The sequence below is a fragment of the Chelonoidis abingdonii genome, chromosome 1, assembly GCF_003597395.2.
Source record: "Chelonoidis abingdonii isolate Lonesome George chromosome 1, CheloAbing_2.0, whole genome shotgun sequence".
In the NCBI taxonomy this organism is placed as follows: Eukaryota; Metazoa; Chordata; order Testudines; family Testudinidae; genus Chelonoidis; species Chelonoidis abingdonii.
In genome coordinates, this window is record NC_133769.1 from 331,253,542 (window position 1) to 331,280,833 (window position 27,292).

Sequence of the window (27,292 nt, forward strand, 5' to 3'; positions counted from 1 at the left end):
AGCAAGATATAAGAGCCTTCTGTTTTCACATACTTTTGTCTAAGAAGGTTAATTGTGCCATATACATATGGTTTATTGCATGGTGGGAGCTTTTTATGGCATTGGCACCTCTCATTGAGTGAATTTTAAAAAATAATTTTGTGCAATCCAGTAGTCACATGAGAGTACAGTATAAATCTAAAATTAAATCCAGTAACAGAATAACCAGTTGCTTTTTCTTTTTATATTTTTAGGCCGCTTTGGCCAAACAACTCCACCGCTTGTTGATTTTCTTAAAGACATTTTAAGACGATATCCAGAAGGAGGACAGATTCTGAAGGTATAAAATAAAATTGTACTTATTATTATTAAGTAAATATACCCCACAGATTAATGTTGTTTTAAACATTGTTAAATATGCTGTAGATTGTTTCACTTCATGAGATGTTTATTCTGATATAAGTACATATATCTTTCCATAATTTTCCATTTTGGGGGCAGTGTAAGGTGAGTTGTTGTTTTTCAGTTTGTGGCCTATTCTTTTTGCTCATTACAAAAGAACTGTGTATTTTGTAAAAAGCATGAACAGAAACAATTGATTTTTATTGGATACTTCACTTCATAGTTATTTCATGATGATTACTGAAACAAAAAGCATAACAAAGCATCTTATGTGAGTTGGCAACTGAACCTTTAAAATTTACCTGTTACATAAATATTCTTTACCATTGCATGTTGCAACAAATAAAATTGTAATATGAATAGAACTTATTTTAAGTTACATTGCTTTTCTTGAATACTGTATCTGAGTATTGCCAAAAATTGCTTGTCTCCCCTCTCCATAGTGTAATTTGGAAGATTTATTATATTAATTTTTATTCTGAAATCTGGTATATTCTCTGATTACCTATACCATCTCCTCCTGTTTAACCATCTGTCTGTCTCTTTAATGTATCATGACAGAACTATAAAGTAACATTGTTTAGATTATAAGCACTTTTAAGCACTTCAGAGCAGTGATTTTGTCTGTATTTTTATTTTTCTAGCACAGTTTTGGGGCAATACAAATAATAATGAGTCCATCATTTCCATAGGAGCAGAAAAATATTTCTAGTAAAGAATTGAATTGCAATAACAAGATACATGGATAGTTGTCCTTGGATGTTTAAAAATGAAAATAGTGCTCATTAAAGGTGTTGTCATATTGCCAGCTCTGGAGACTGCAGGCCTATATCTCTCCAAGGGTTAGAGTATAAAGCAGGGGTCTCAAACTCCTGGCCCATGGGCCATCTGCAGCCTGAGAGCCTCCCCCATGTGGCCCGTGGGGCTCCAGCAGTTTTGGGGCTAGGTCTCTCCCTTGGCCCCACCTGCCACCCCTGGGTGTCTGCCTGCTCGCTCCAGTGGCTGCTGACCCCTCCCTGCGGCCCAGGGGAAGGATGGGGCAGGCCTGTGCCTCCACATGCTGCTCCTGCCCCAAGCGCCCCTGCGGCCAATGGGACGCTGCAGGGGCAGTGCCTGGGAGCAGAAGCGTGCGGAGGTCCCCTGGTCCACCCCACTTTGGAGCCTCACGTAAGTGCTGTACCCCCAACCCCCTCCCAGAGTCTGCACCCCCATCCCCTCCCCACATACCCTCTCCCACCCCCAAACTCCCTCCCAGAGCCTGCACCCCCCTTCTCACACACTCCTTCCTGCCCCCACACTCCCTGCCAGAGCCTGCATCCCCTCATCACACATTCCCAGCCTCCAAACTTCATCCCAGAGCCTGCATCCCAGACCCTCCCCCACCCATACTCCCTCTGAGAGCCCAAGCTCTCACCCCTTCTGCACCCAAACTCCCTCCCAGAGCTTGCACCCCAATCACCTACCCCAGACCACCTCCTCCACCCAAACTCTGTCTCAGAACCTTAGGCAGGTAGGGGATGGAGTTTTTTTTGGGGGGGGGGGGGGCAGAGTTTTTTGGGGTGGCGGGTTCTGGGCAGCATGAGTGACATTGGCCTGCTGGGAGGATTTGAGGACTGGCACTGGCCCTAAGGTAATTTGAGTTTGAGACCTCTGGTATAAAGAGAAAAAAAACTGTAGTACTTGGCCTACGTTACCAAACTTTTGGGATATGTCAGATAAAATGATTAGCAGTGGAACAGCCAACAGTTTTATTACTTATATTGTCATCACTAAGTTTCAGATTTCCCACCTTGTTAAGAGGAATGGGGCAATTAGAGCTTTTTTCCCCACTGCAGACTTCATAAGACATTACTACATTGAAAAGTTTTCTTTGCAACCATAAAGGCTAGAAACGTTTTTATTTATTTACTTACTTTTTTATTTCTGTTAAGTGAAATCTTAAATTGTGAAAGAACTTGATCAGAGTAATAGAGAAGATGTATAGGTTTTCCATTTTTGTAGCACACACTGTCCCAGTAGTGCGTCTAGGTGGAGGCCCTGACAGACAAGTCCCTGGGATATATATTTGTGTGGGTGGATGGGTGTGGTAGGGGTTAAATTCCAGTATCAGAGTCCCAGCTGTGAATACTCTAAACTGATGCTCTCAGGTGCTTGTGATCTGAGTTAGGTTTGGAAAGTTTTTGTCTATTCTCACAATGGGAGGAGAGAGGCAAGGGTTACTGCCAAGAAGCCAGGGCAGGAAGTTCTAGACCTCCTCTGTGTGTGCTGATTTGTTTGCAGAATGTTAAGGAAGTATTGACAGAAACTTTGCTGCTTTTATTTTGATTTGTGTTAGGAATTCTTTAAATACATAGTATCGAAATGAAGCAAGCCAAAAAATGTAATGGTTTCTTAGGAAGTGCCTTGGAAGGAATGGTATACTGCAACTATTCAAATAGATACTATAATTATTATTCTAATAATGATAGTAGTAATGTGTGTAGGAGTTTGATGATCTCTCTGTATCGTCCTGCACCATTGTTGATGATGATGATTATTATGGGAGCAACTAAGCAACGCGTGCAGCGATTCTGTTGATACATTACTATTTGTTGAACTGTGACTATTTCTCTTTCTTCTCCATCTCTCTGCCTGTCTTTTAGCATGCACTTGTTGTAGTGTTGACATTAGCAAAAAATAGTCTATGCTATTTTTATTTAAGTTTGCCATTTGCACATATGTAGAACAGATGGCTTGTTAGAATGAAAAGTAGAGAGATTGTCTAACATCTAACTTCCTTCAAGACTGTACTAAACATGGTTTCTTCTTTAAGTGCTTGTTCATGTCAATTCCAGTTAGGTGTGTGCATGCGCATGTTCACGGCAGCCATAAGATTTTCCCCCAGCAATATCCATCGGGTCGGCCTGGGTGCCCCCTGGAGTCGCATCTTCATGGCGCTCGATATAGGGCCCTGCCAACCCACCAACCCCTCAGTTCCTTCTTACTGCCGGTGATGGTTAGCTGGAACATCCCTTGCTCTTGTCTTGACAAACACTTTGGCAGTGTCTTTGTATATAGTCCTTACAAGTAGTTAGTTTCGTGTTAGTTTAGATTAATTAGAGTTAGTTTTAAAGTTTTCTTTGGCGGGGTTCCTCCTCATCGCTCTGCCGGCATCGGGGCATGCTGCGGTCTCCAGGTTTCAGAACCTGCGAAGTCTGCTGCAAGTGTATGCTTAGAAATGATCCACATACTTTGTGTTTGAAGTGTTTGGAGGAGATCTGTAAGGGGTTTCACACCAGGATGTTGATGGACAGGGATCAACACTTGAAAAGCCCTCTGATGGAGGCTGCGCTCCATCCCCGGTCTGACTCGGGTCAGTGGATCCTGCGCCGAACACCTCCTCCTCAGTGCGGAGCACCCCGGTGCCATGGGCATGGGAATTGGTGCCGGGGAAAGACTCTCCTAAAGACCCCTGGAACTGCCATGGCCTAAAAGAGAAACTTAAAGAAAAGATCTTTTGGTGCCTATAAATGTATTTGGTGGTCCAATAAAAATAATGCAGTATCTAAGGCCCTGCAAACACTTGCACATGTGCTAAACTAGGGGTTCTCAAATGGGGGGTCGGGCCCCCTCAAGGAGTCACAAAGTTATTACATGGGGGTTGCGAGCTGTCAGTCTCCACCCTAAACCTCGCTTTGCATCCAGCATGTATAATCGTGTTAAATATATAAAAAAAACTTTTTTATATATTTTTAATTTATAAGAGGGGGGTATCGCACTCAGAGGCTTGCGAAAGGGATCACCAGTAAAAAAGTTTGAGAACTACTGTGCTAAACTTTACTACTATGAGTAGTCCCTCCAAATGTAAGCATGTACATGAGTGTTTGCAGGATAATGTCCTAATATACTGATACACTGTTAGAATTTTTCTGTCGATTTCTGTTAGTAATGCTCTTTTGACTATATTGTCCTTTATAATAAGCCTTCTGCTCTGAGTAATTTAACAATGCTGCAGCTCATTGTCACTTGCATATTATCTTGGATTGTATGAAAAATCAAGTATGTAAATAGAAACATAGTCCTAATCACGTATTGTAAAAAACCAAATGTAGAAAATAAAAATTACATTACTCACGTTTGGGTGGTGGTGCAGGTCTAGGGAAAGGAGGTGCCTCAGAGTCCCCCTTTTTATATTCTTCCTTACCTCCTTCATCCCTCAATTATTATAATTGCTCATATGTTGAAAAGTGAGTTGGATGTTGCTCCCTTCAAAGACAGTAGTTGCTGCACTCAACGGAGCTGGAGAGAGGGGCTGCTGCAGAATAATACATGGGACTCCATACCTCCGATATCCCCCAACCCGGAGCCCCTGCATTGCTTCTTGCATGATTTCAGTCTGAAAGTTAGTGTGATCTTATCCCCTTCTTCATATGTTGCATTACTGCTAGACTGCTGTGTTAATCCAGTTTGTGATAGTTTAATAAGGTAAAAATTTATAATTTGACATTTTTTAAATTGTGTTTGAGTGTTATAGTTGCCCTCTAAAATAAAATTCAGAAATGCCTATTTTAATTTAAGCGAATTGGAGAAAATCACACTTTTTGAAAATATATTGAAACATTTTTTAGACAATGACCTATAATTATTTTCTTCATTCAAGTTTGGAAGCCATAAGTATAATATTAAAGTTAGAGTGAAGCATAAAATTATTGTAATAACTTGGAGGTTATTTTGCTCTCAGGAACTGATCCAGAATGCAGAAGATGCTGGTGCCACAGAAGTTAGGTTTTTGTATGATGAGACTCAATATGGAACAGAATCTCTCTGGTCGAAGGACATGGCACAATACCAGGGTAAGTATATAATTTTTAGCTCAAGTTTTCTAATATGTGTGTGGGAGTCCCAATGGTTCAGTCATCTGCCATTTATGCCCTGTAATGCACACATTGAATCCATGCACTCAAGGGCAGAATTTGACCCTTATGAACAAATATTCAAATTTGGGTACAGCAGATACTTTGCACAAATCCAGTAGTTAAGTGGGCCAATAACCACTCTGCATACACAAATTAAGCCTACTAGTAAATCTACAATCTTAGTGCTTTAGGCTTAGGTACCTCAGGAAGAGTTAGTGATAAGTATTTGTATGGGAGTCATTCAGGGGAAATCCCAAGGTGTTGAAAGAAGTGATAGCGTTGGTAAATCATTAGTTTTACTTTCCCAGTACCCCAGCATGATAGTAGGAGGCCCTGGGTTGAAAATGACAACACTGTTAATGAAATCCAGGAAATGCTAGTTGTTACCTTAAAAAAAAAAAGGGGGGGGACGGCCTTTCAGAGAATTTTTAGTTAAATATAAAAGCTACCGCTACTGAAACTGCAACAAAGGTGATTCTTTGCAGTTCCTCAGATAAATACTTAACTGCAATGTGAAATTCTTTTGTACTCATGTCTCAAGTTAGTGGTAATATGCTTCTGACAGTTGGTGTTTCTTTTTTTTTTTTTAATCCTTCAACCAGAATGAGACCCTGTGTTTTTCTGTGGGCTAGGTAGAGTGGGAGGAGGGCACTTGAGGTTTAAAAAAAAAGATCTGTGAAGGAGTTTGACTGGTAGGTGAACAACAGGTAGGACTAGAGAAGCAGTGTTATATGAATGACAAGTTGTGGGAACTGTACTGTAACTTTTGCCATATTGCATATTTGTTTGTATATATCTGTTTTTCTCGCCTTTTAGACTGTACACAGTTTAGGGCATGGCTTTCTATTTTTGGGCAGTTTCTAATACTATGGGGCCCCAACCAATGTCTTTAAGTGCTCTTAGAATACAAATAATAATAAGACAATAGTGCTTCGTAGATTTCAAGTTGGAATCTGAGAATGACTTGCAGGTTGGGTCTAAGAAGTCTCACTGAGATCTGACAAAATGACTGAGGCAAAATACTCTGAACTAACAGTTGTTTAGTCTTGTATACTGGCATCACAGATCTGAGAACTTTCTGAAGAGCTGTTCGTGTTTGGGGCACATGAATACCATCTCATGACTGAACAATTGGAGCTGAGGTTATAAAAGAGCTGCCCAACTGCCTAAATTCCCTAAGGTTTTTAATGTCTTAGTATTCTACCTGAAGTCTCATTCTTACCTGGGGGAAGCTAGACTCTATACCTTAGAAGTCAAAAGTGCTTTTTGTTTTTATTTAGATAGTGCTAGTTCACTTAGGAAATTACCTAGACTTTTTAAGCTTTGGGGATTGATTTAAAGGGCATGCAATTTCCGTACAATGGCTCTTTAAATGGATTAGTCTGAGCATCGGGATGGTATTAGAATCATAGAATATCAAGGTTGGACAGGACCTCAGGAGGTCATCTAGTCCAACCCCCTAGGAGAAGAAATACTTTGGTACCAACATTAGTGTCAGTGATAATATTGGCATCAGGTGGTCTTGAAGGCAAAGGTCCCTGGTATGAGCCTGGCTCCAAAGGGACAATTGGGAGGAGGCTTCTCTCGGAAGAGATGGAGCAGCCTCCCATTGAAGAATATACTGATAGTACGTTTCCTGAAGACCAAATTGGGTGTTCTTTAGTCTCTCGCCCAATGAAAAAAAAAAATTCCAGAAGCACATGGGGAGAATGGCTAATATCCTACAGTTTATAGATTCATAGATTCTAGGACTGGAAGGGACCTCAAGAGGTCATCAAATCCAGTCCCCTGCCCTGATGGCAGGACCAAATACTGTCTAGACCATCCCTGATAGACATTTTTCTAACCTACTCTTAAATATTTTCAGAGATGGAGATTCCACATCCTCTCTAGGCAATTTATTCCAGTGTTTAACTACCCTGACAGTTAGGAACTTTTTCCTAATGTCCAACCTAAACCTCCCTTGCTGCAGTTTAAGCCCATTGCTTCTTGTTCTATCATTAGAGGCTAAGATAAACAAGTTTTCTCCCTTCTCCTTATGATACCCTTTTAGATACCTGAAAACTGCTATCATGTTCCCTCTCAGTCTTCTTTTTTCCAAACTAAACAAACCCAGTTCTTTCAGCCTTCCTTTGTAGGTCATTTTCTGTAGACCTTTAATCATTCTTGTTGCTCTTTTCTGGACCCTTTCCAGTTTCTCCACATCTTTCTTGAAATGCGATGGCCAGAACTGGACCGAATACTCCAGTTGAGGCCTAACCAGCACAGAGTAGAGCAGAAGAATGACTTCTTGTGTCTTGCTCACAACACATCTGTTAATGCATCTGTCACGGAGTCTTTGGGTGATGCTCTGGAACTGCTCCGCACAAAGCCAGTCAGGACTTTGGGGAGCCTCTTCTCCTTTGGAGCAGACTGTTTTCAGGGCAAGAAGCTCACACGGCTTCACCTTCCTGGGTCTGACCTTGGAGCATTCAGCATATGCCCCTCCGTGCACTTCCCACAGTGAGTCGGCCCAGGCGGGGTCCTGGGGAAGTCAGAGGGTTCTGCACGCACCCCCACTTTGCAGTCAGATGTGACTCTTAGCCGGCCAGTAAAACAGGTTTATTAGATGACAGGAACCCAGTCTAAAACAGAGCTTGTAGATACAGAGAATGGGATCCCTCAGCCAGGTCCATTCTGGGGCCCAGCGAGCCAGACAACCTCGTCTGCCCTCACTTCCCATCCCCAGCGAGCTCCAAACTGAAACCCCCTCCAGCCCTTCCTTTCTGGCCTTTGTCTATTTCCCGGGCCAGGAGGTTACCTGATCTCTTTGTTCACCTTTAGCCATCTCCTTGCAAAGGGGGAAGGGCCCAGGCCATTTGTTGCCAGGAGACATAGTGTCAGCCATTTATGCACACTGGAGACTTAAGAAATGCATAGGGGAAACTGAGGCACCCACACAGTATTCAGAGAAAACATTAAGAACAGTCACACTTTGTCACAGCATCCCAGAATCACGTTTGCTTTTTTTGCAACAACATCACACTGTTGACTCATATTTAGCTTGTGGTCCACTATAACCCCTAGATCACTTTCTGCCGTACTCCTTTCTAGACAGTCTCTTCCCATTTTGTATGTGTGAAACTGATTGTTCCTTCCTAAGTGGAGCACTTTGCATTTGTCTTTATTAAACTTCATTCTGTTTCTCAAGACCATTTCTCCAGTTTGTCAGAATCATTTGAATATGACCCTATCTTCCAAAGCAGTTGCAGTTCCAAACCCTCTCAGTCTTTGGTATCATCTACAAACTTAAGAAGTGTACTTTCTATGCCATATTCTAAGTTGTTAATGAAGATAATGAACAGAGCCGGTCCAAAACAGACCCTGTGAAACCCCACTTGTTATACCTTTCCAGCAGGATTGGGAATACATTAATAACTACTCTCCGAGTACAGTTATCCAGCCTTATGCACCCACACTTAGGAATGCCCCATCAGTTGTATTTAGCCTAATTTATTGATTAGAAATATATTATGCGGAGACCGTATCAAACATGACCTACTAAAGTCAAATGGTAATGGCTACACTTGAATTTTCAAAGCAACTGCCCGCGACAGCGCATTGAAGTGTGGGTGGTCGAGCCAGCGCTGAGCATAAAACAACATCTGTACGTGTTCGCTGCAGCGCTGGGAACTTCGCAGCTCCAGGTGCGGTTGCCACATCTTCGAATTACGAGGACTTACAGCGCTGTATCTTCAGCGCTCAGGGGGTGTTTCACACCCCGAGCGCGAAATGTTGCAGCGCTTTTGTAAAGTGCCGTTGCCCAACCCTAAATATTACCAACATTCCACCAGCTTCTCCCTTATCACAAGACTCGTATCCTTCAAAGAAAGCTATCAGATTGGTTTGACATGATTTGTTCTTTACAAATCCATGCTGGCTATTCCCTATCACCTTACCACCTTCCAAGTGTTTGCAGATGATTTCCTTAATTAATTGCTCCATTATTTTCCCTGCCACAGAAGTTAAACTAACTGGTTTGTAGTTTCCTGGGTTGTTTTTATTTCCCTTTTTGTAGATGGGCACTATATTTGCCCTTTTCCAGTCTTCTGGAATCTCTCCCATCTCCCATGACTTTCCAAAGATAATAGCTAGAGGCTCAGATACTTCCTCTGTTAACTCCTTGAGTATTCTAAGATGCATTTCATCAGGCCCTGGTGACTTGCAGGCATCTAACTTTTCTAAGTGATTTTTAATTGTTCTTTTTTATTTTATCTTCTAAACCTATCCCCTTCCCGTTAGCATTCACTGTGTTAGGCATTCCTTCAGACTTCTCGGTGAAGACCGAAACAAAGAAGTTATTAAGCATGTCTGCCATTTCCAAGTTTCCTGTTACTGTTTCTCCCTCCTCACTGAGCAGTGAGCCTACCCTGTCCTTGGTCTTTCTCTTGCTTCTAATGTATTAATAAAAAGTCTTCTTGTTTCCCTTTATTCCTGTAGCTAGTTTGAGCTCATTTTGTTCCTTTGCCTTTCTAATCTTGCCCCTGCATTCCTGTGTTGTTTGCCTATATTCATCGTTTGTAATTTGTCCTAGTTTCCATTTTTTATATGACTTCTTTTTATTTTGTAGGTCATGCAAGATCTCGTGGTTAAGCCAGGAGGGTCTTTTGCCACATTTTCTATCTTTTCTACCAGTGGAATAGCTTGTTTTTGGGCCCTTAATAGTGTCCCTTTGAAAAACTGCCAACTCTCCTCAGTTGTTTTTCCCCTCAGTCTTGATTCCCGTGGGACCTTACCTGTCAGCTCTCTGAGCTTACCAAAATCTGCCTTCCTGAAATCCTTTGTTACTGACTGAGGTTTTAGCACCAGAAACACCTTGTGTCCTTTTTGACATTATGGAATGGCAGACAAAGGGCAAGGTTGTTTTCCTTAATTCCCAAGTTTATTCAGTCAAACAGAAGATATTTGACTCTTTCCAGTGTTGTCCCCACCAGTATCAGAGAACCAGCTGTATGTCTCTCATGTCCTTGGAGGGTTATCACTTTTTATTGTCATATCCCTCTGCTGTGTCCATACTAGTCTGTGAAGCCTAGAAACTCTCCAACAGTAGCAGGGTGTCCATGACTGTTGTCTTGGGTAGAGAATGTCATAAAGATGATGCTATTGGGAGAAAAACATATTCCTCTGCTTCTTTGGCTTCTGAATGGCAAATTATCTCACTGTCATGGACTGTTATGTCCAGATATAGCTGTGCTTTTAATCCTATTCTGGACTCTTTACTGGATGACGGGAAGCAGCTAAGAGCTTTGTTGTTGAGGGTAGAACATTAGTCAGACATGCGCTAAGAGTATTTTGGCACCTCAGACTCTGCTGACAGAGCTATGGCCACTAGTGTAGCTCTTAGGCTGTATTCATGGCTCAGATCATCAGGGCTGGCACTAAAATCACAAACATTAATAGAGGATCTCTCCTTGGAGGGGTCAGTTCTTTACAGTGATAAGACAGATAGGACTCTAGAAAGAATCAAGATCAGAAGGGTTAACCCTGATCCTTAGGGTTTTCACAGGCATCTTCTACTTCAAAAATGAGATTTTTTTTCTACTTCCCTCTGATAGCACAGACAGTCCTGTCTGTGCAGCAGTAACAAAGAACACAGTCTCAGAGGACATGCTAGCCTTTTGCCACTGTTGGGTCTGCTTCTGCTAAAAGACCACAATACAGAAGCAGGATCCCACCCTGCATATTCTCTGAGAAACAACAATTTTATTGGAATGCTGTAGAGCCATGAATCTCTCTCTGGAATTAAAACCTTGTCTCTCATTGTTTGACAATGCATGGTGTGAGATTGCCTTGAATTATTGGGTGTTAGATTCCATTGGGGATGGTCACTCAATCCAGTTTCACAACAGGTCACCTCACTTTCCAGTTCCCTCTCTCTGGGGACCCCTCTGATGAGAGACTCCTCTGGAAGGAAATAATCTCTCTTCTATAAAACGGGGCTATAGAGGATGTTTCCCTCCAGCACCAAAGGAAGCGATTATATTCTAAATATTTTCTAATATTCAAGAGGGAATATTGTGTGAGACTCATCCTGGACCCAAACAGTATTGTTACAGTCTAGAAGGAATTTTACCTTGAAGCATCACAAACTAAAGTGGACAAGGCCTTTGTGTTGGGTAAAGGATACAGGCTTAGTTGTGTATTGGCCAGAAGCCCCTGCAATTTTAGCATTTCTCTTTCATTTAAAATCACAGAGTTTAGCAGCACCTTCCCTAAAAGTGGGTCTAGCAGCTATATCTGCCTATCATATGTTGATTAAAGACAAGCGTCTATTCTCTCACTTCAAAATCTCCAGGTTTCTCAAGGAAATGACTAATGTGTTTCCTATTGTTAGAGGTCCTTTTTCAGACAGCAGCTTAAAGCTGCTTTTAACAATGTCAACGGGCCTACCCTCTGAGTTCCTGTCTTGAGCTTCCTTAGAACAGCATTTGTAATGTCAATTACCTCTGTTTGAGAGGATTAGTGAGCTCATTGCCTTCATGACCTCTCCACCTATTCCAGCTTTATGCCTAAGAATTTCATCTGTCACAGTATGTCTTCCTCCCTGTTTTCTTCCCCAGACCTCATGCCCATCCACAAGAGATCTGTCTACACTCTTTTGCCTGGGCAGAACTAAGCCCTTTAGAAAATCTAATAGACTGTTACCTACAGGGAAAGGTATAAGGTCAAATCTAGAGATAAACAGATTCTTTCATAATGGATTAGGAAGTATATTGAACATTGTTGTTCTTTAGCCAGAAAACCATTACCTCTGGGTTATAAACGCACTCCAGTCCCCCAGAGCTACCTCTGTATCTTGTTTGAGACAGGTCACCATTGCAGAGATTTGCAGAGCACTAACATGGAGTTCTTTTCCTAAATACTATTCATGGTACTTGAAATCTGATCTGATGCTCAGTTTGGCAGAGTAGAGCTAGAGTTTTAGCCTACAACTCCCCACTCACTGTCCTCTAATGGGGCACACTACTTGTTTATCTCCCATAAGTGGGAATGCACAGAGGCCCTCAGAGAAAGAGAGATTACTTACTAGTAATTGTTATTCTTTGAGAGTTGTCTCTGTGCATTGACATTACCCACCTGCCTTCCCTCTGCTTTGGAATTCTTTGTATTTCAGGACTGTGTGGGTTTGGGAGGAGGAACTGGGGTGGGCTGGGGGGCACGTTCTCTTATGTTAAAAGGAAATTAGCCATTGGAACAGTTTGCCTAGAGTTGTGGTGGATTCTCCATCACTATCAATTTTTAAAATGAAGACTGGATGTTTTTTCTAAAAGATGTGCTTTAGTTCAACTTGGAATTAATTCAGGAAAGTTCTGTAGCTTGTGATATACAGGTGGTTAACTAGCTGATCACAGTGGTCCCTTCTGGCCTGGGAATCTATGTAGAGGGGGCTGATGAGATCATAGTGTGACAATATTATTGCACTTCCGCAACTGACACAGCTTTTCTACACAGTTCCGCAGTTTGGCTAGAGGTGCAAATCCTGTAAGTGTGAATGGATAGAGGCAACTTTACTAGTGATGGTTGCTTACCACTAAATATAATTTTTGAGAGTGTTGCTTCTGTGTATTTCAGACTATGTGTTCATTTTCTCTTCTTCCTTGGGGGTCATAGATTTTAAGGCTAGGAAGGGACCATTAGATCCTCTAGTCCAGTGTTTCTCAAACTGGGATCGCTGCTTGTGTAGGGAAAACCCCTGGTAGGCTGGGCCGGTTTGTTTACCTGCCCTGTCCGCAGGTCTGGCCGATCACAGCTCCCACTGGCCATGGTTCGCTGCTGCAGGACAATGGGAGCTGCTGGAAGCAGCGCGGGCTGAGGGACTTATTGGCTGCCGCTTCCAGAAGCTCCCATTGGCCTACAGCAGCGTACCGCGGACAGTGGGAGCCGTGATCGGCCGGACCTGCGGATGGGGCATGTAAAGAAACTGACCCTGCCCAGCAGGGGCTTTCCCTACACAAGCAGCAGCCCCAGTTTGAGAAACACTGCTCTGGTCTGATCTCCTTTATAACACAGGCTATAGAATTTCATCCAGTTACTCTTTCATTGAGCCCAGTAACTTGTTTGACTAAAGCATATTTTCCAGAAAGGAATCCAGTCTTGATTTGAAGAATTCAAATGGTAGAGAATCCACCACTTCCGTTGATAGCTTGTTCCAGTGGTTAATCACCCTCACTGTTAAAATTTATGTCTAATTTGAATTTGGCTGGCTTTAACTTCCAGCCAATAGGCTCTTGTTCTGGGTTTCTCTGCTAGATTAAAGAATCCGTAAGTACCAAATCACCTCCCTGTGAAGGTACTTACACACTGTAATCAAGTCATCTCTCAAATTTCTTTTGATAAGCTAAACAGATTGAACTCTTTTAGCTATTTTCCAGCCCTCCAAATTTTTTTCTTGCTCTTTTCTACACCCTCTTCAGTTTTTCAACATTGGTTTTAAAATGTGGACTCCAGAACTCCATGTGCTATTCCAATATTGATCCCACCAGTGCCATATACAGATGTAAATTCACCTCTCTACTCTTGGTCACTACTTCCCTTTTGTACATCCAAGAATTGCATTAGCTCTTTTTGCCACAGTATCATACTGGGATCTCATGTTGAGTTGTTTGTCCACTATAACCGCTAAATCCTTTTCAGAATCTCTGATTTCCAGGATACAGTCCTCTATTCTGTACATATGGTCTACATTCTTTGTTCCTAGATGTATGCCCTTGTGTTTGGCTATATTAAAATATATTTTGTTCACATGGACTCATCTTATCAAATGATCCAGATCGCTTTATTTGACAGTCCTTTCCTCATCATTATTTACCACTCTGCCAATCTTTGTGTCATTTACAAATTTTATCAGCACTGATTTTGTATTTTGTTCTACTCCAATAGGATTCTTAGAATTATTGAAGGAACTGAAGTGGTTGGGGCCGCACAGCTCTTTTATAATCTAGGTTCAAGACATTCAGTGTTATAAGAGGATTCTTGCATGACCTCCATGGTCACTGCTTTCCTGAAGTTTCCTGAAGCTCTTTCTCAACGTGACTTTCGTTTATATTGTATGACAGAAGAGAGTAGGTAGTAAACCAAAATTATATGGTGTATGTTAAAATTTTCGTGGAATTAAAATAATCCAACAAATCAGTTGATGGATTTGTGTCTCTGAGGGGAAGGAGAAGAAAATATGTTGTTTAGAGTTTTTATTTTGCAGAAGTTCCTCTTCATCTCTTTGGACTTTCCCAATAGATTTTAGCTTCATTTCTCCAATACCAGTTTGAGTTACAGCTTCCTCATTAAATTTGCACACCTATAGTTACATTCAAAAATGCTTTCTTGATTTAGTAAATTTACTTCCTGGAAACTAAACAGGTGGACCTAAGTGTGCTATTTTTGAATTGCCTTACGTGTACCTATTTATTTTTTAGGGCCAGCACTTTATGTATACAACAATGCAGTTTTTACCCTTGAGGACTGGCATGGCATACAGGAAATAGCAAGAAGCAAGAAAAAGGATGATCCCCTGAAAGTTGGAAGATTTGGAATTGGGTTCAATTCAGTATATCATATAACAGGTACTGTGTGTAGCTCCTTAAAAAATAAAAATATTAACATTAAGATTTGTTTAATCTCGTATACACATCAACATAAGGGTGCTGGCAGGGTGTTCTCTGGGTGAAGTCCTTGACCTTGGAATGCACTTCATCCACCCATGCTCCATCAGAGCCCATCTTTTTTAAATCTTCAGGGCATGCTATAAAGTCCATAATTTTCCAGGCTTTTAGGGGGAGCGTAGGCTGAGAATTGGAGGGGTTTATTTTATTATTGACACTATATTTTGCTGGTGACATCAATGTGGGGTGAACAATCCTCTATGTTGTATTATTTGAATTGTGCATTTTTAGTTTATATAACTGATGCCCAGAGCATAAGATGGATGTTTAACAGACGTCTATAAATTTAAATACAATAAGTGAAGACTGAAGCTTTGTGCAGTTTGATTTTTGTCCTGTATGTATTTAAGGGAAATGTGAAATAGAGATAAAAAACAATGCTAATTTTGTCTCATACCAAAAAAGTACTTTTCCATCATATAACCATCACATGCAATTTACTGTTTAACAGGAGGATGTTGACATTGTATAAAGTAAAAAATGCCCTAGTATACTGCTAATGAGTCATAATGTACTCCTCTTCCACAAGCTGGTAGCACTTAACTATGGGCATCTTTTTTTCATTTGGATCGTTTATTACTGTAGAGTGCTTCCTAAATTCTGTAGGATTGTTTTACCATTTCATTTGATAGTCCTTCCTTTCATTGATATATGTGCATTGAATTAGTACATTCTATGTAGAAACCTGGATACAGATTTCTGCCTTCTTCTCTTAAAAATTCATACATTTTTTGACTTGCACCCCTAAAATGTTGCAGTTCAGTACATTTATTTGTATTCTGTTGTGGTTATGCCACATGGAAAGATTAGCAGTTATTCATTCTGTAGGATTACATATCAATATAATACCGGATTATTATAATATGAAGCTGGAATGGCAAAAGAAAGGCAAGTATAGACAACTGGTGTTTGATATCTAGATAGTATTTCGTTTCTGAGACTAGCGTTTCAAATCTTTGATCAAATAAAGTTTTGCCCTATGTCATTTATCTCTGTTATGCCTTCCATAAACGGATCCTGTCACTGTAAGATATTTTTGTATGGTATTGTCTCTACTAGAGTATGAATAGTTGTCCATTAGTAGGATTGGCTTTTTGATAAATAAGGGCAATTTATAATCTTAAAATCGTAATTTAATTGATTGTAATGGCTAAAGCTGTTTAAGGTATGGATAATGTAGAATATTTTGGGGTTATTCATATTTGTTGGATTTCACTTGTGCAGATGTCCCTAGTATCTTCAGTGGTGACCAGATTGGAATGTTGGATCCCCATCAAACACTTTTTGGACCCCATGAATCAGGCCAGTGTTGGAATCTAAAAGATGACAGCAAAGAAATTATTGAATTTACAGACCAGTTTGCACCATTCATTGGTGTATTTGGTAGCACTAAGGAAACCTTCAAGAATGGAAACTTTCCTGGTACATTTTTTCGTTTCCCTCTTCGCCTACAGCCTTCGCAACTGAGTAGCAATCTGTACAACAAACAAAAAGTTCTGGAACTGTTTGAATCCTTTCGAGCAGATGCAGATACAGTGCTGCTGTTCCTGAAAAGTGTGCAAGACGTTTCCTTACATGTTAGGGAGGCTGATGGAATTGAGAGACTGGTTTTTAGAGTAACTGCTAGTGAGAATAAGGCCTTGAAACATGAACGACCCAATTCTATCAAGATTCTAGGAACTGCAATAAGCCAATATTGTAAAGGGATTCCAAGCAACAGTGTGACGTGTGTGACATATCACGTAAATATAGTCTTAGAAGATCAGAGTGTGAAGGATGCACAAAAAACATCTTGGTTAGTATGTAACAGTGTGGGAGGTCGAGGAATATGCAATGAACTAGATTGTTTGGCTGATGACTTGAAGTTTGTCCCTACTATTGGAATAGCCATGTCTTTATCAAGTAATGGGGAAGAGAAAGGAGCTGTAGCAGAGTTTTCAGGAAGAGCATTTTGTTTTCTTCCTTTACCTCCTGGCGAGGAAAGCAAGACTGGTCTCCCAGTTCATGTTAGTGGTTTCTTTGGTCTGACTGACAATAGGAGGAGTATCAAATGGCGAGAGCTGGATCAGTGGCGAGATCCAGCAGCTTTATGGAATGACCTCCTTGTAGTGAATGTTGTCCCAAAAGCATATGCCACTCTTATTTTGGAGGCTATCAAGCGAATGGAGACTGAGAAAAACTCAGATTTTCCTTTGACAGCTGAAAGAATTTATAGACTATGGCCTGAAAAGAACAAAATCAGGGTACACTGGAAACCAATCATAGAACCTCTGTTTAAAGAGTTGCTCCAGAATGCAGTTATTTATTCTGCTAGTAGTGACTGGATAAAGGTGGAGCAAGTGTGCTTCTCAGACATGGATGACAGCTTGGAATACACACAAACTGTCCTCAACTACCTCCAGAGCTCAGGGAACCAGATTGCTACGGTACCAGCATATATTGCTAGTGCAGTTCATCTTACTGTATCTAGCTCTAAAACTGTGAAAAAAGTGACTCCTGCTGTAGTGCGGCAGGTGTTGAGGAAATCTGGACATACTGGCCCTGCTAATGAAAAGCTTCATCTCTTGGAATTTGTGCTTACTGATGGAGTCTACAGTGAACTTATTGGATTGGAGCTTCTGCCATTACAAAATGGAAATTTTATTCCATTTTCCTCATCTGTGTCAGATCAAGATGTAGTTTACATAACCTCAGAAGATTTCCCAAGGTATATTTAACATTTTACATATATTTTGTTGAAACACAGTTTAAATATTTTTAAGTAGTACAAACTGTCACCTGCTTTTGAGTAGTGCATTTAGAATAAGCGTACCACAGTTTTTAACATAATAAAATAATGCATAAAAGGAACCCAAGATTAAATTTTATATACTTCTGTATTTGAAAGATTTGAAGATTAGTTACTGTCAGAATTTATAACGAATTATCAAATCTCGTTATAAAATATACACCAAGTAGCTTTTCTCAAACTAGCTTTCTTCTGGGAAACAGAAATAAGAGAAGGTTGAGGACATGCATTCTAGAGGAGCAGCAGTTCAAGGGATCTGTTAGTGGCCTGGCTAAGGCTTTATTAAAATGAAAGCTTTAGATGACACTAGTCTTTTCCTACCTCCCTTAGCTGTTACTGTGAGATAGTTTTAAATTAGATACAGGAATGGTTAGTTTTACAAAAAATACAAGCTTTTAAAAAAAATGTATTGCACAGTCTGTTTAGTGGCTCCACATACTGGAGGCAGTGACTAGCTGTGATGGTACTGCACTTAAGATCATAAAATATTGCCTTGCTTCTCTGAATACACAAAAAGAACAGGAGTACTTGTGGCACCTTAGAGACTAACAAATTTATTTGAGCATAAGCTTTCGTGGGCTACAGCCAACTTCATCGGATGCATAGACTGGAACATACAGCAAGAAGGTATTTATACATACAGAGAACATGAAACGGTGGAAGTAGCTGTACTAACTGTAAGAGGCCAGTCAATTGAGATGAGCTATCATCAGCAGGAGAAAAAAAAAACTTTTGAAGTGATAATCGAGATGACTCATAGAAGGTGTGAGGATACTTAACATGGGGAAATAGATTCAATTAGTGTAATGGCCCAACCCACCTTCTATTGGTCCATCTTTGATTTCACTTCCAAACCTTTTTTTTTTTCCCCTGTATAATACTCATCTCAAATTGATTTGGTCTTCTACATTGGTTATGGCCACTTCCACCTTTTCATGTTCTCTGTATGTATAAATATCTTCTTGCTGTATGGCAAAAAGAATAAATGGACACAAATCATTATCAAGAATTGTAAACATTCAAAACCAGTAGGAGAAAGCACACTTTTCAGTTATCCCCTGGACCCACTCAAATAACAGACTTAGACAGTTGCAATCTTCAACAAAAAAACTTTCAAAACAGACTTCAACGAGAAATGCAGAAATGGAATTAATTGCAAATTGGACACCATCAAATTAGGCCAATTAAAGACTGGAGTGGGATAGGTCACTTCCAGAAAGTAATTTCCCCTCTGCTATATTCACACCTTCTTGTCAACGGTTGATGGCTTACATCCCACCTTTGATTGCACTGGCCACATTAAACACTTACCAAAAGTAATTTTCCCTCTCTTGATATTCAACCCTTCATGTCAACTGTTGTGAATAGCCCACTCCACCTTAATTGAATTGACCTCTGTTAGCACTGACCCCCTCCGACTTGGTAAGCAACTCCCCTTTTCATGTACTCTGTGTGTGTGTGGTGTACTCTGTGTTCGACCTGGGATAGCGTAGTGGCTTAAGAGCGCCACCCTTGATACGGGAGACTGCCCTTTGTACGAGGACCAGGCGCTTCAAATCTCGTTGAGTACCCAAACTTTCCAGTAGGAGTCCTTGGGCAAAAAGGGCCCCCTAACGCTTCACTGCCGTACCTCGAATGATTGAGAGTGACACGAACTAAGGAGATCATGCCGGCTCGGACGTGCCCGGATAACAAGGTCGCCCAGATGTTAGAACCAGGACATCTGACGAATATGGGCGTTACTCGAACAAACCATTCATGGACAGACGAGAGAACCTGGAGTTTCGATGGAATGCTACTACAACAAGTAGACCCTAATTGAGAGGGGGATATATGAAACATATGAGGGACTATGGATGACAAAACTACCTATCCACACTTACTGAGAAACAGTGTTACCCAATGCGCTTCAACATACTAAAGAGGAAGCTGCTCTCACGCTTTGAGATAGGACCAACTCTACATTACATCTCAGACTCAAGAAGACCTGGGAAGAACAAGTGATGTGCAGGCCCACACCCTGAAACTGAAACTTCACTTGGCCACCCCTCCACTTGCAGAGACAGCAGCGATATGAGGCATAAGATCATGGAGAAACTAGCTACAGTCAACTCTCGAGACCGGATTACCAAGGCTCAGCGGAGAAAGTACCATCAGATAGTAGCTTAGAAGTGCCGTAGATGAGCCCTCATGACAATCCCTACTTACCAACCATACTCCAAACCAATGAACTGGTTACCTACAGCCTCTGAATCCTTGGAGATGCTGGCTACACGATCCAAGAAACAACAACAGACTTACCCACCTGGAAAATGAGGTTGGAGGATAAGATCAAGACATCAGAGAGAAGTTAACAGGGCTGTGAACTACATGAAAGGGTGTAGAGATTAAGGATTAAGACTCAGGCGTACTGAAAAAAATACAAGGCCTGACTCCATCTGAAAGCCTAGAGAACTGCTAAAACAAAGGCTCACCAGCACTGGCCTATCAGGGCTTTAAGAATACGACTAGAGAAGCGAGGCAAAAAGTAAATGCCCTGTTCTCCAAAACCAATTTTTCCCAAGGTTTTGTTTACTTTTTTCCCCAAAACCTTTTTGGGCCAGTTTTGCAATAACACAATGCACAGAAACCTGAACATACTGAAGAACATTGGAAAAGAGAAAGACTCGATAAACACCAGGCAAAGTGGCTGCAGGGCCTAGAACAAGCACAGCAATCTCCCAGAACAGAATCCAGTCACCATCACAGTAGAAGACATCAGCAGCAACTGATAGAGCTGGACAGCACCTGGACCAGACGATCCACACCTACTCGCTAAAGAAAACTAACAGCATGCTTTTATGAACGCCTAGCAGCACAGATGAACCAGCTGCAGCAGAGGTCCCACCAAATTGGCTAACACAAGTAGGACAGTGTTGATCCACGAAAAGACCCCGCAAGGAACAGAACCGTCAACACCGGCCAATAACCTGCCTCCCCACAACATGGAAAGTCCTATCAGCATTCATAGCCGCCAAGCTACAGGACCATATGGGCCAGTACATGGCACAGTCGAAGGCATGGAACAACACCAGAGGCCTCAAGAACACCATTGCTCATCGATTAAGCAGTCGCCCCAAAGACTCAAGGTCTAGACGGACCAATCTGAGCACAGCCCTGGATGACTACAGGAAAGCCTACTGACTCAATGCCGCACACTGGATCTGGTGAAGTCTGGCGCTATACCCAAATCAACAGACACCTAAGGACCTTCCTCAAGAACTCAATGGCTATTGGAAGACAACACTATCACTCAAGGCAGCTTGCGACAGTGGCCATCAAGTGTGCATATACCAGCGTGTGCACTTCCCCGCTTGCCTTCTGCATAGCTTTAAACCCCCTCAGGCAGATAATCACAAGACGGATACAGGTAACAGGTAGGAGGGAACTACCATCCAGCCACCCTCTAATGGATGGAATTCAAGCGTATGCAGAATGAACGAGACATCGACTCGCTAATCCACCTGACGTGGCTACAGTGAGGATATCGGATGTCATTCGGACGGAGAAAGTGTGCCGGATGTAGTAAGAGAGAGGAATGTCAAGACTTATGGGTGACTACCAGCGGCCACATAGCAAATACAGACGCTACAAGTACCTTGGGGTCCCACAGTCCCATGGAAACCACGATGAGGAGCAAGGAAGACAGGCAACATCCCAAGTATCTCCAAAGGATAAGACAAGTCCTGAGAAGCCAGCTCAGTGGGAAGAACAAATCCACTTCATTCAAACAGATACGCCCTGCCGTCATCAGAGACCTGCCGTATAGTGAGCTGCCAAAGAGGACATGGAGGCTGCGATGTAAACCCGAAGCTCCTCACAGTGCACTGAGGTTTCCACCCCCAAGTCCAACACCCAGAGACTGTTATAACCCAGCGAAAAGAAGGCTGAGCGGGACTTCGTTGAGCTCAAAACCACTGTCTGGCCAAACCCGGACATCCAGGCAGTACATACAGTAAGATGACCCCCAAGATGAGCTGCTGAGAGAATGCCTGAGGCAGCAGCAGACATGGAGGAGACCAAGCAGAAAGCAAGGCCATGCAAGACAAGACCTGCATGGCTGTACATCGACAAGATAGCTGAGGGGCTGACATTCTTGGAATCCTTACCAGTGCTGAATAAGGCTGGGACTAAAAGACAGTACTGAGCACTGATATAGCAGCACAGGGGGAAAAAAACAGACTAGCGGGCGGGGACTCCCACGCGCCCCCCCCCCCACCCGCCCCCCCCCCCCACAACCCCCCCCCACCCACCCCCCCCCCCCCCCCCCGCACCCCATCACCCCCCACCCCCCCACCACCCCCCCCGCCCCACCCCCCCGCCCCCACCCACCCCCACCCCCACCCCCCTTCCCCACACTGAGCACCAGACCCCCCCCCCCACCCCCCAGCCCCCCCTCCACCCCCCCGTCCAACCCCACGCCACCCCCCTCTCCCCAGCCCCCCCCCCCCCCCCCACCCCCACTCCCCCCCCACCCCCCCCACTCGCCACCCGCCCCACCCCCCCCCCCCCCCCCCCCCACCCCCCCCCCCAAACCCCCCCCCACTTCCACCCCCACCCCCCCGCCCCCACTCCTCCACTCCCCCCACCCCCCCCACCCCCCCCCCCGCCCCCCCCCCCCCCCTCGCCCCACCCCCTCCCACTAGACCAGATCCCACTAAGCAGGCGCGTCTGCCCACCAGCTAGAGACCCAAGGTTGCAGAGCTGGGTGCAGAGAGGCCTCAGAGGACAGTCCGAACACATAGTGGGCAGGATGTAAGATGCCAGCAGAACAGCATACACTGATGCACAACCAAGTGGCTGGCATTGTGTACAGGAACATCTGCACAGTGTATGGCTAGACCCTCCCAAGACCCGATGGGAAGATTCCACAGAAGGTTGTGAGAGAATGGCAGGGCTAAGATTCTGTGGACCCAGATCCAGACAGAAGCAGGTACTGCCAACAACCAGACATCGTGTAATAGACAAGGACCAGAAGACAGCTGTGGGATAGATTGTAGCAGTGCCAAGTGACCAGCAGCATTAAAGGAAGACAGTAATATTTAGAGCTGGAGAAGTACCACGGCCTGAAAGAGAAACTAGAGAGGATGTGAAAGTGAAGGCCAAGAGTCGTCCCAGTGGTGGCTAGAAGGCACTCGGAGCTGTGACTCCTAAGCTGGGTGAGTGGCTCCAACAGATCCCAGGAACAACATCAGAGCTCTCTGTCCAGAAGAGTGCAATGCTAGGAACAGCTAAGATACTGCACAGAACTCTCAAACTCCCAGGCCTCTGGTAGAGGACCCGAGGTTGAGGAAGACACATACCACCCTTAGGGGTGAGAGGGGAATTTTTTTTTTCCTCCTACGGTATTTTCTACTCCAGGTATCTGATGAAGTGAGTTTTAGCCCATGAAAGCTTATGCCCAAATAAATTTGTTAGTCTCTAAGGTGCCACAAGTACTCCTCATTGTTTATACTATAGTTAGTAGTTCTGCAATTTCATATTCCTTCAGAACCTCTGGGGAATACCATCTGGTGACTTATTACTGTTACATTTATCAGTGTGTTCTAAAACTTCTTCTATTGACATGTTAGGGTGGGACAGTACTTTGGATTTGTTGCCCCCTGCAAATTAGCTCTGATGTGGGTATCTCCCCCACATCCTCTTCAGTGGAGACTGGTGCAAAGAATTCATTAGCTTCTCTGCAGAAACCTTATCTTCCTTGAGTTCTCTTTTAATACCTTTGTCATCTAGTGGCGCCACTGCCTGATTGGCATGCTTCCTGCTTCTGATGTACTTAAAAACTGTTGTTTTTTGTATCTTTAGCAAGTTGCTTTTCAAATTCTTTCTTGGACTGCAGTGTTATACTTTTACACAATTAACCTGCCAGAGTTTGTGCTCTATTTTTTATCTTTACTAGTAGACAAATTTTTAAGGATGCCATTTATCCATGGTGGCATTCTCTTGGTCCTCTTATTTTCTTTTCTGATTTGGCATATGCATTTAATCTGAGCATCTGTTATGATGGTTTTTATATAGTCACCGTGCTGCTTAACCCTTGTGACAGACCCTTTTAATTTTTGTCTAACAAGCATCCTCATTTTTGTGTAGCTGCCCTTTTTAAAGTTTAATGTTACTGTGGTGGTTTTTTTTTTGTATTGTCTTCCCTACAGAGACATTACATTTAATTACATTTTGGTCATTATTATCAAGCAGTTCAGCTATAGTTACCTCTTGGACAGATCTTATGCCCCACTAAGGACTAAATCAAGAATTAGCTCTCTCTTTGTGGGTTCCAGAACTAACTGCTTGAAGAAGCACTTGTGTATGGCATCTAGAAATTTTATCGCTGCATCATGCCTTGAAGTGACATTTAACTAGTCAATATGAGGCTAGCTGAAGTCACTTATGATTATTGCGCTTTCTGCTTTTGTAGCCTCTCTGACCTCCCTTTGCATTTTACAATCACTGTTATCTGGTCAGGTGGTCAGTAGTATGTTCCTATTGCTTTACTCCTTTTATTTAAGCATGGAATTTCTATTTATAGAGATTATATGATACAATTTGTTTCATACAAGATTTTTACCTTATTTGACTCTGTAGTTTCTCTAAAATATAATGCCAGTCCCTCAACAGCACAAACTACTCTGTCATTCCTACAGATTTTATATCCTGGTATTATCATGTCCCACTGATTATCCACGAAGTTTTTGTGATGACTGTTATAGCAGTGTCCTCAATTTAATGCTGGGCACTTTTGTTCACCCATTTTAGTATTTAGACTTCTAGCATTTGTATATAAGTACTTGTAAATTTTGTCAATATTCAGTTGCTTGCTTTCACGTTATATTTAAATTGGACTCTGTTACATTTTACTATTCCTCACTGCCTCCTGTCTGCACTTTACCAACTTCTTGCCTATCCTGTTTACTAATATACAGAGTTCCCCCTTCAATAAATTCATGCCTGAGGGATGTATATGCGTGAAGCATGTGTTCCTCCACACCTATTGTCTTTTCTCCAGCCCTTAATTTAAAAATTCCTCTACAGCTTTTAAAATGGTACATGCCAGTAGTCTGGTTCCATTTTGGTTAAAGTGGTGTCCATCCCTCCTGTATAGGCCACTGCTTCCCCCCAAAGGTTCCCCAGTTCCTAATAAACCTAAATCCCTCTTCCCTTCACCATTATTTCACCCACATACTGGCCCCTTGTGTGGAACTGGAAGCCTTTCAGAGAATGCTACCATGGAGGTCATGGACTTTAATCTCTTACTTACCAGCCTAAATTTGGCCTCCAGAACTTCTCTCTTACCTTTCTCTAAATCACTGGTACCTACATGTATCATGACCGCTGGTTCTTCCCCAGCACTGCCTATAAGGTAATATAAGGTAACTTGAAGTGTTGTGGCTTGTGACATGAAAATTGACTGTCTGAAGCATAAAATCTATTCATCCAACCTTTACCATGGTTATTGGTGGTTTACAATTATTTGTTGCTGGTGATTTCAGAGCCAGGAAGAGCACAGCTGGACTATCAGGTCCCAGATGATGTTTTCAGTGCTTGCAATTACATACCCTACATCTTTATACTCTGATATTAGTTCACTGAGAGACAGAGAACCGTAGAAAGCTATTTTAAAAGTCTCTTTCTAGAGTGTAGCTACATTTAAATCAGTCTTAATGTCTTCAAGTTGTAAACCTGGTATCTTTAACAAGAATGCTCTTAAACCACCTGTCAAAAGTACAAAGTAGTTAGAGGTTAATTTTCTTAGGATTCTCTGTTGCTATATACATATTTTGGTTTTATTAAGAAAATACTGCAAAAAGAAAACTTTTCAAAATATATAGGCAAGTACATATATAATTTGTGTGTGTGTGTATATATATATATATAACATAGTATTTGAAACTATCGAACAACAACATAAATGACTTGGATAAGGATACTAAGATCAATACTTCTTTGTTTTCAATGGCATGCTAGGTCCCTCTTCCCAGGCCTTGAAGAAAGATTACTTTCTGATGACCTGAAGCCTCAAGTTCTAACTGCTTTGAAGGAAGCTGCCAAAAGCCGAGGTAATATTCAGATTTTTTTGTGTTCTTATCCTTAGAAAGAAAACAGATTGATAATAATAAGATTAAGAAGAAATTGTGAGGTTTGCTTTGCATAAGAGCCATTGTTTTGTTAATCTAATTAGGAATTAGGATAGTTCAGGGAGGCTGATTAAAACCCACAATTAAAAGAAATAGGGCTGTTAAGCGATTAAAAAATTGAATTGCGATTAATCACACTGTTAAACAGTAATAGAATACCATTGATTTAAATATTTTGGATGTTTTCTACATTTTCAAATTATTGATTTCAATTACAACACAGAATACAAAATATACAGTGCTCACTTTATATTTATTTTTGATTACGGGTATTTGCAGTGTAAAAAAAAAGAAATAGTATTTTTTCAATTCACCTAATACAAGTACTGTAATGCAATCTCTTTATCATGAAAGTTGAACTTACAAATGTAGAATTATGTACAAAAAAAACTGCATTAAAAAATAAAACAATGTAAAATTTTAGAGCCTGCAAGTCCACTCAGTCCTACTTCTTGTTCAGCCAATCACTCAGACAAACAAGTTTATTTACATTTGCAGGAGATAATGCTTCCTGCTTCTTGTTTACAGTATCACCTGAAATTGAAAACAGGGGTTCTCGTGGCACTTTTGTAGCTGGCGTCGCAGGATATTTACATACCAGATGTGCTAAAGATTCACATGTCCCTTCATGCTTCAGCCATCATTCCAGAAGACATGCCTCTGTGCTGATGACAGGTTCTGCTCGATAACAATCCGAAGCAGTGCAGACCTAGGCATGTTCATTTTCATTATCTGAGTCAGATGCCATCAGCAGAAGATTAATTTTCTTTTTTGGTGGTTCGAGTTCAGTAGTGTCTGCATCAGAGTGTTGCTCTTTTAAGACGTCTGAAAACAAGCTTCACAACTCGTCCCTCTCAGATTTTGGAAGGCACTTCAGATTTTTAAACCTTGGGTCGAGTGCTGTAACTATCTTTAACAATCTCGCATTGGTACCTTCTTTGCGTTTTGTGAAATCTGCAGTGAAAGTGTTCTTACAATGAACAACATGTGCTGGGTCATCATCCGAGACTGCTATAACAGGTATATAGCAGAATGCAGGTAAAACAGAGCACGGGACATACAATTCTGCCCCAAGGAGTTCAGTCAGAAATGTAATTAACATTTATTTTTGTAATAAGCATCACCAGCATGGAAGCATATCCTCTGGAATGGTGGCTGAAGCATGAAGGGGCGTACAAATGTTTAGCATATCTGGCACGTAAATACCTTGCAATGCCAGCTACAAAAGTGCCAGGCAAATACCAGTTCTCACTTTCTGGTGACATGGTAAATAAGAAGAGGGCAGCACTATCTCCTTTAAATGAAAACAAACTTTTTGTCTTAGTGATTGGCTGAACAGGAAATAGGAATGGGTAGATT

The 27,292-nt window shown here is 42.0% G+C and overlaps 1 protein-coding gene across 5 annotated transcripts in view; it reads left to right on the forward strand.

Moving 5' to 3' along the window:
- Positions 1-27,292, forward strand: part of SACS (sacsin molecular chaperone) — a 115,539-nt gene that overhangs the window by 46,721 nt on the left and 41,526 nt on the right. For all 5 annotated transcript variants that reach the window (XM_032770964.2, XM_032770968.2, XM_075061664.1 and 2 more), the window contains 5 exons: positions 234-319; positions 5,102-5,213; positions 14,729-14,875; positions 16,199-17,681; positions 25,764-25,855. In XM_032770964.2, coding sequence (XP_032626855.1) covers positions 234-319; positions 5,102-5,213; positions 14,729-14,875; positions 16,199-17,681; positions 25,764-25,855 — 1,920 coding nt within the window. The remainder of the gene's footprint in view (positions 1-233; positions 320-5,101; positions 5,214-14,728; positions 14,876-16,198; positions 17,682-25,763; positions 25,856-27,292) is intronic.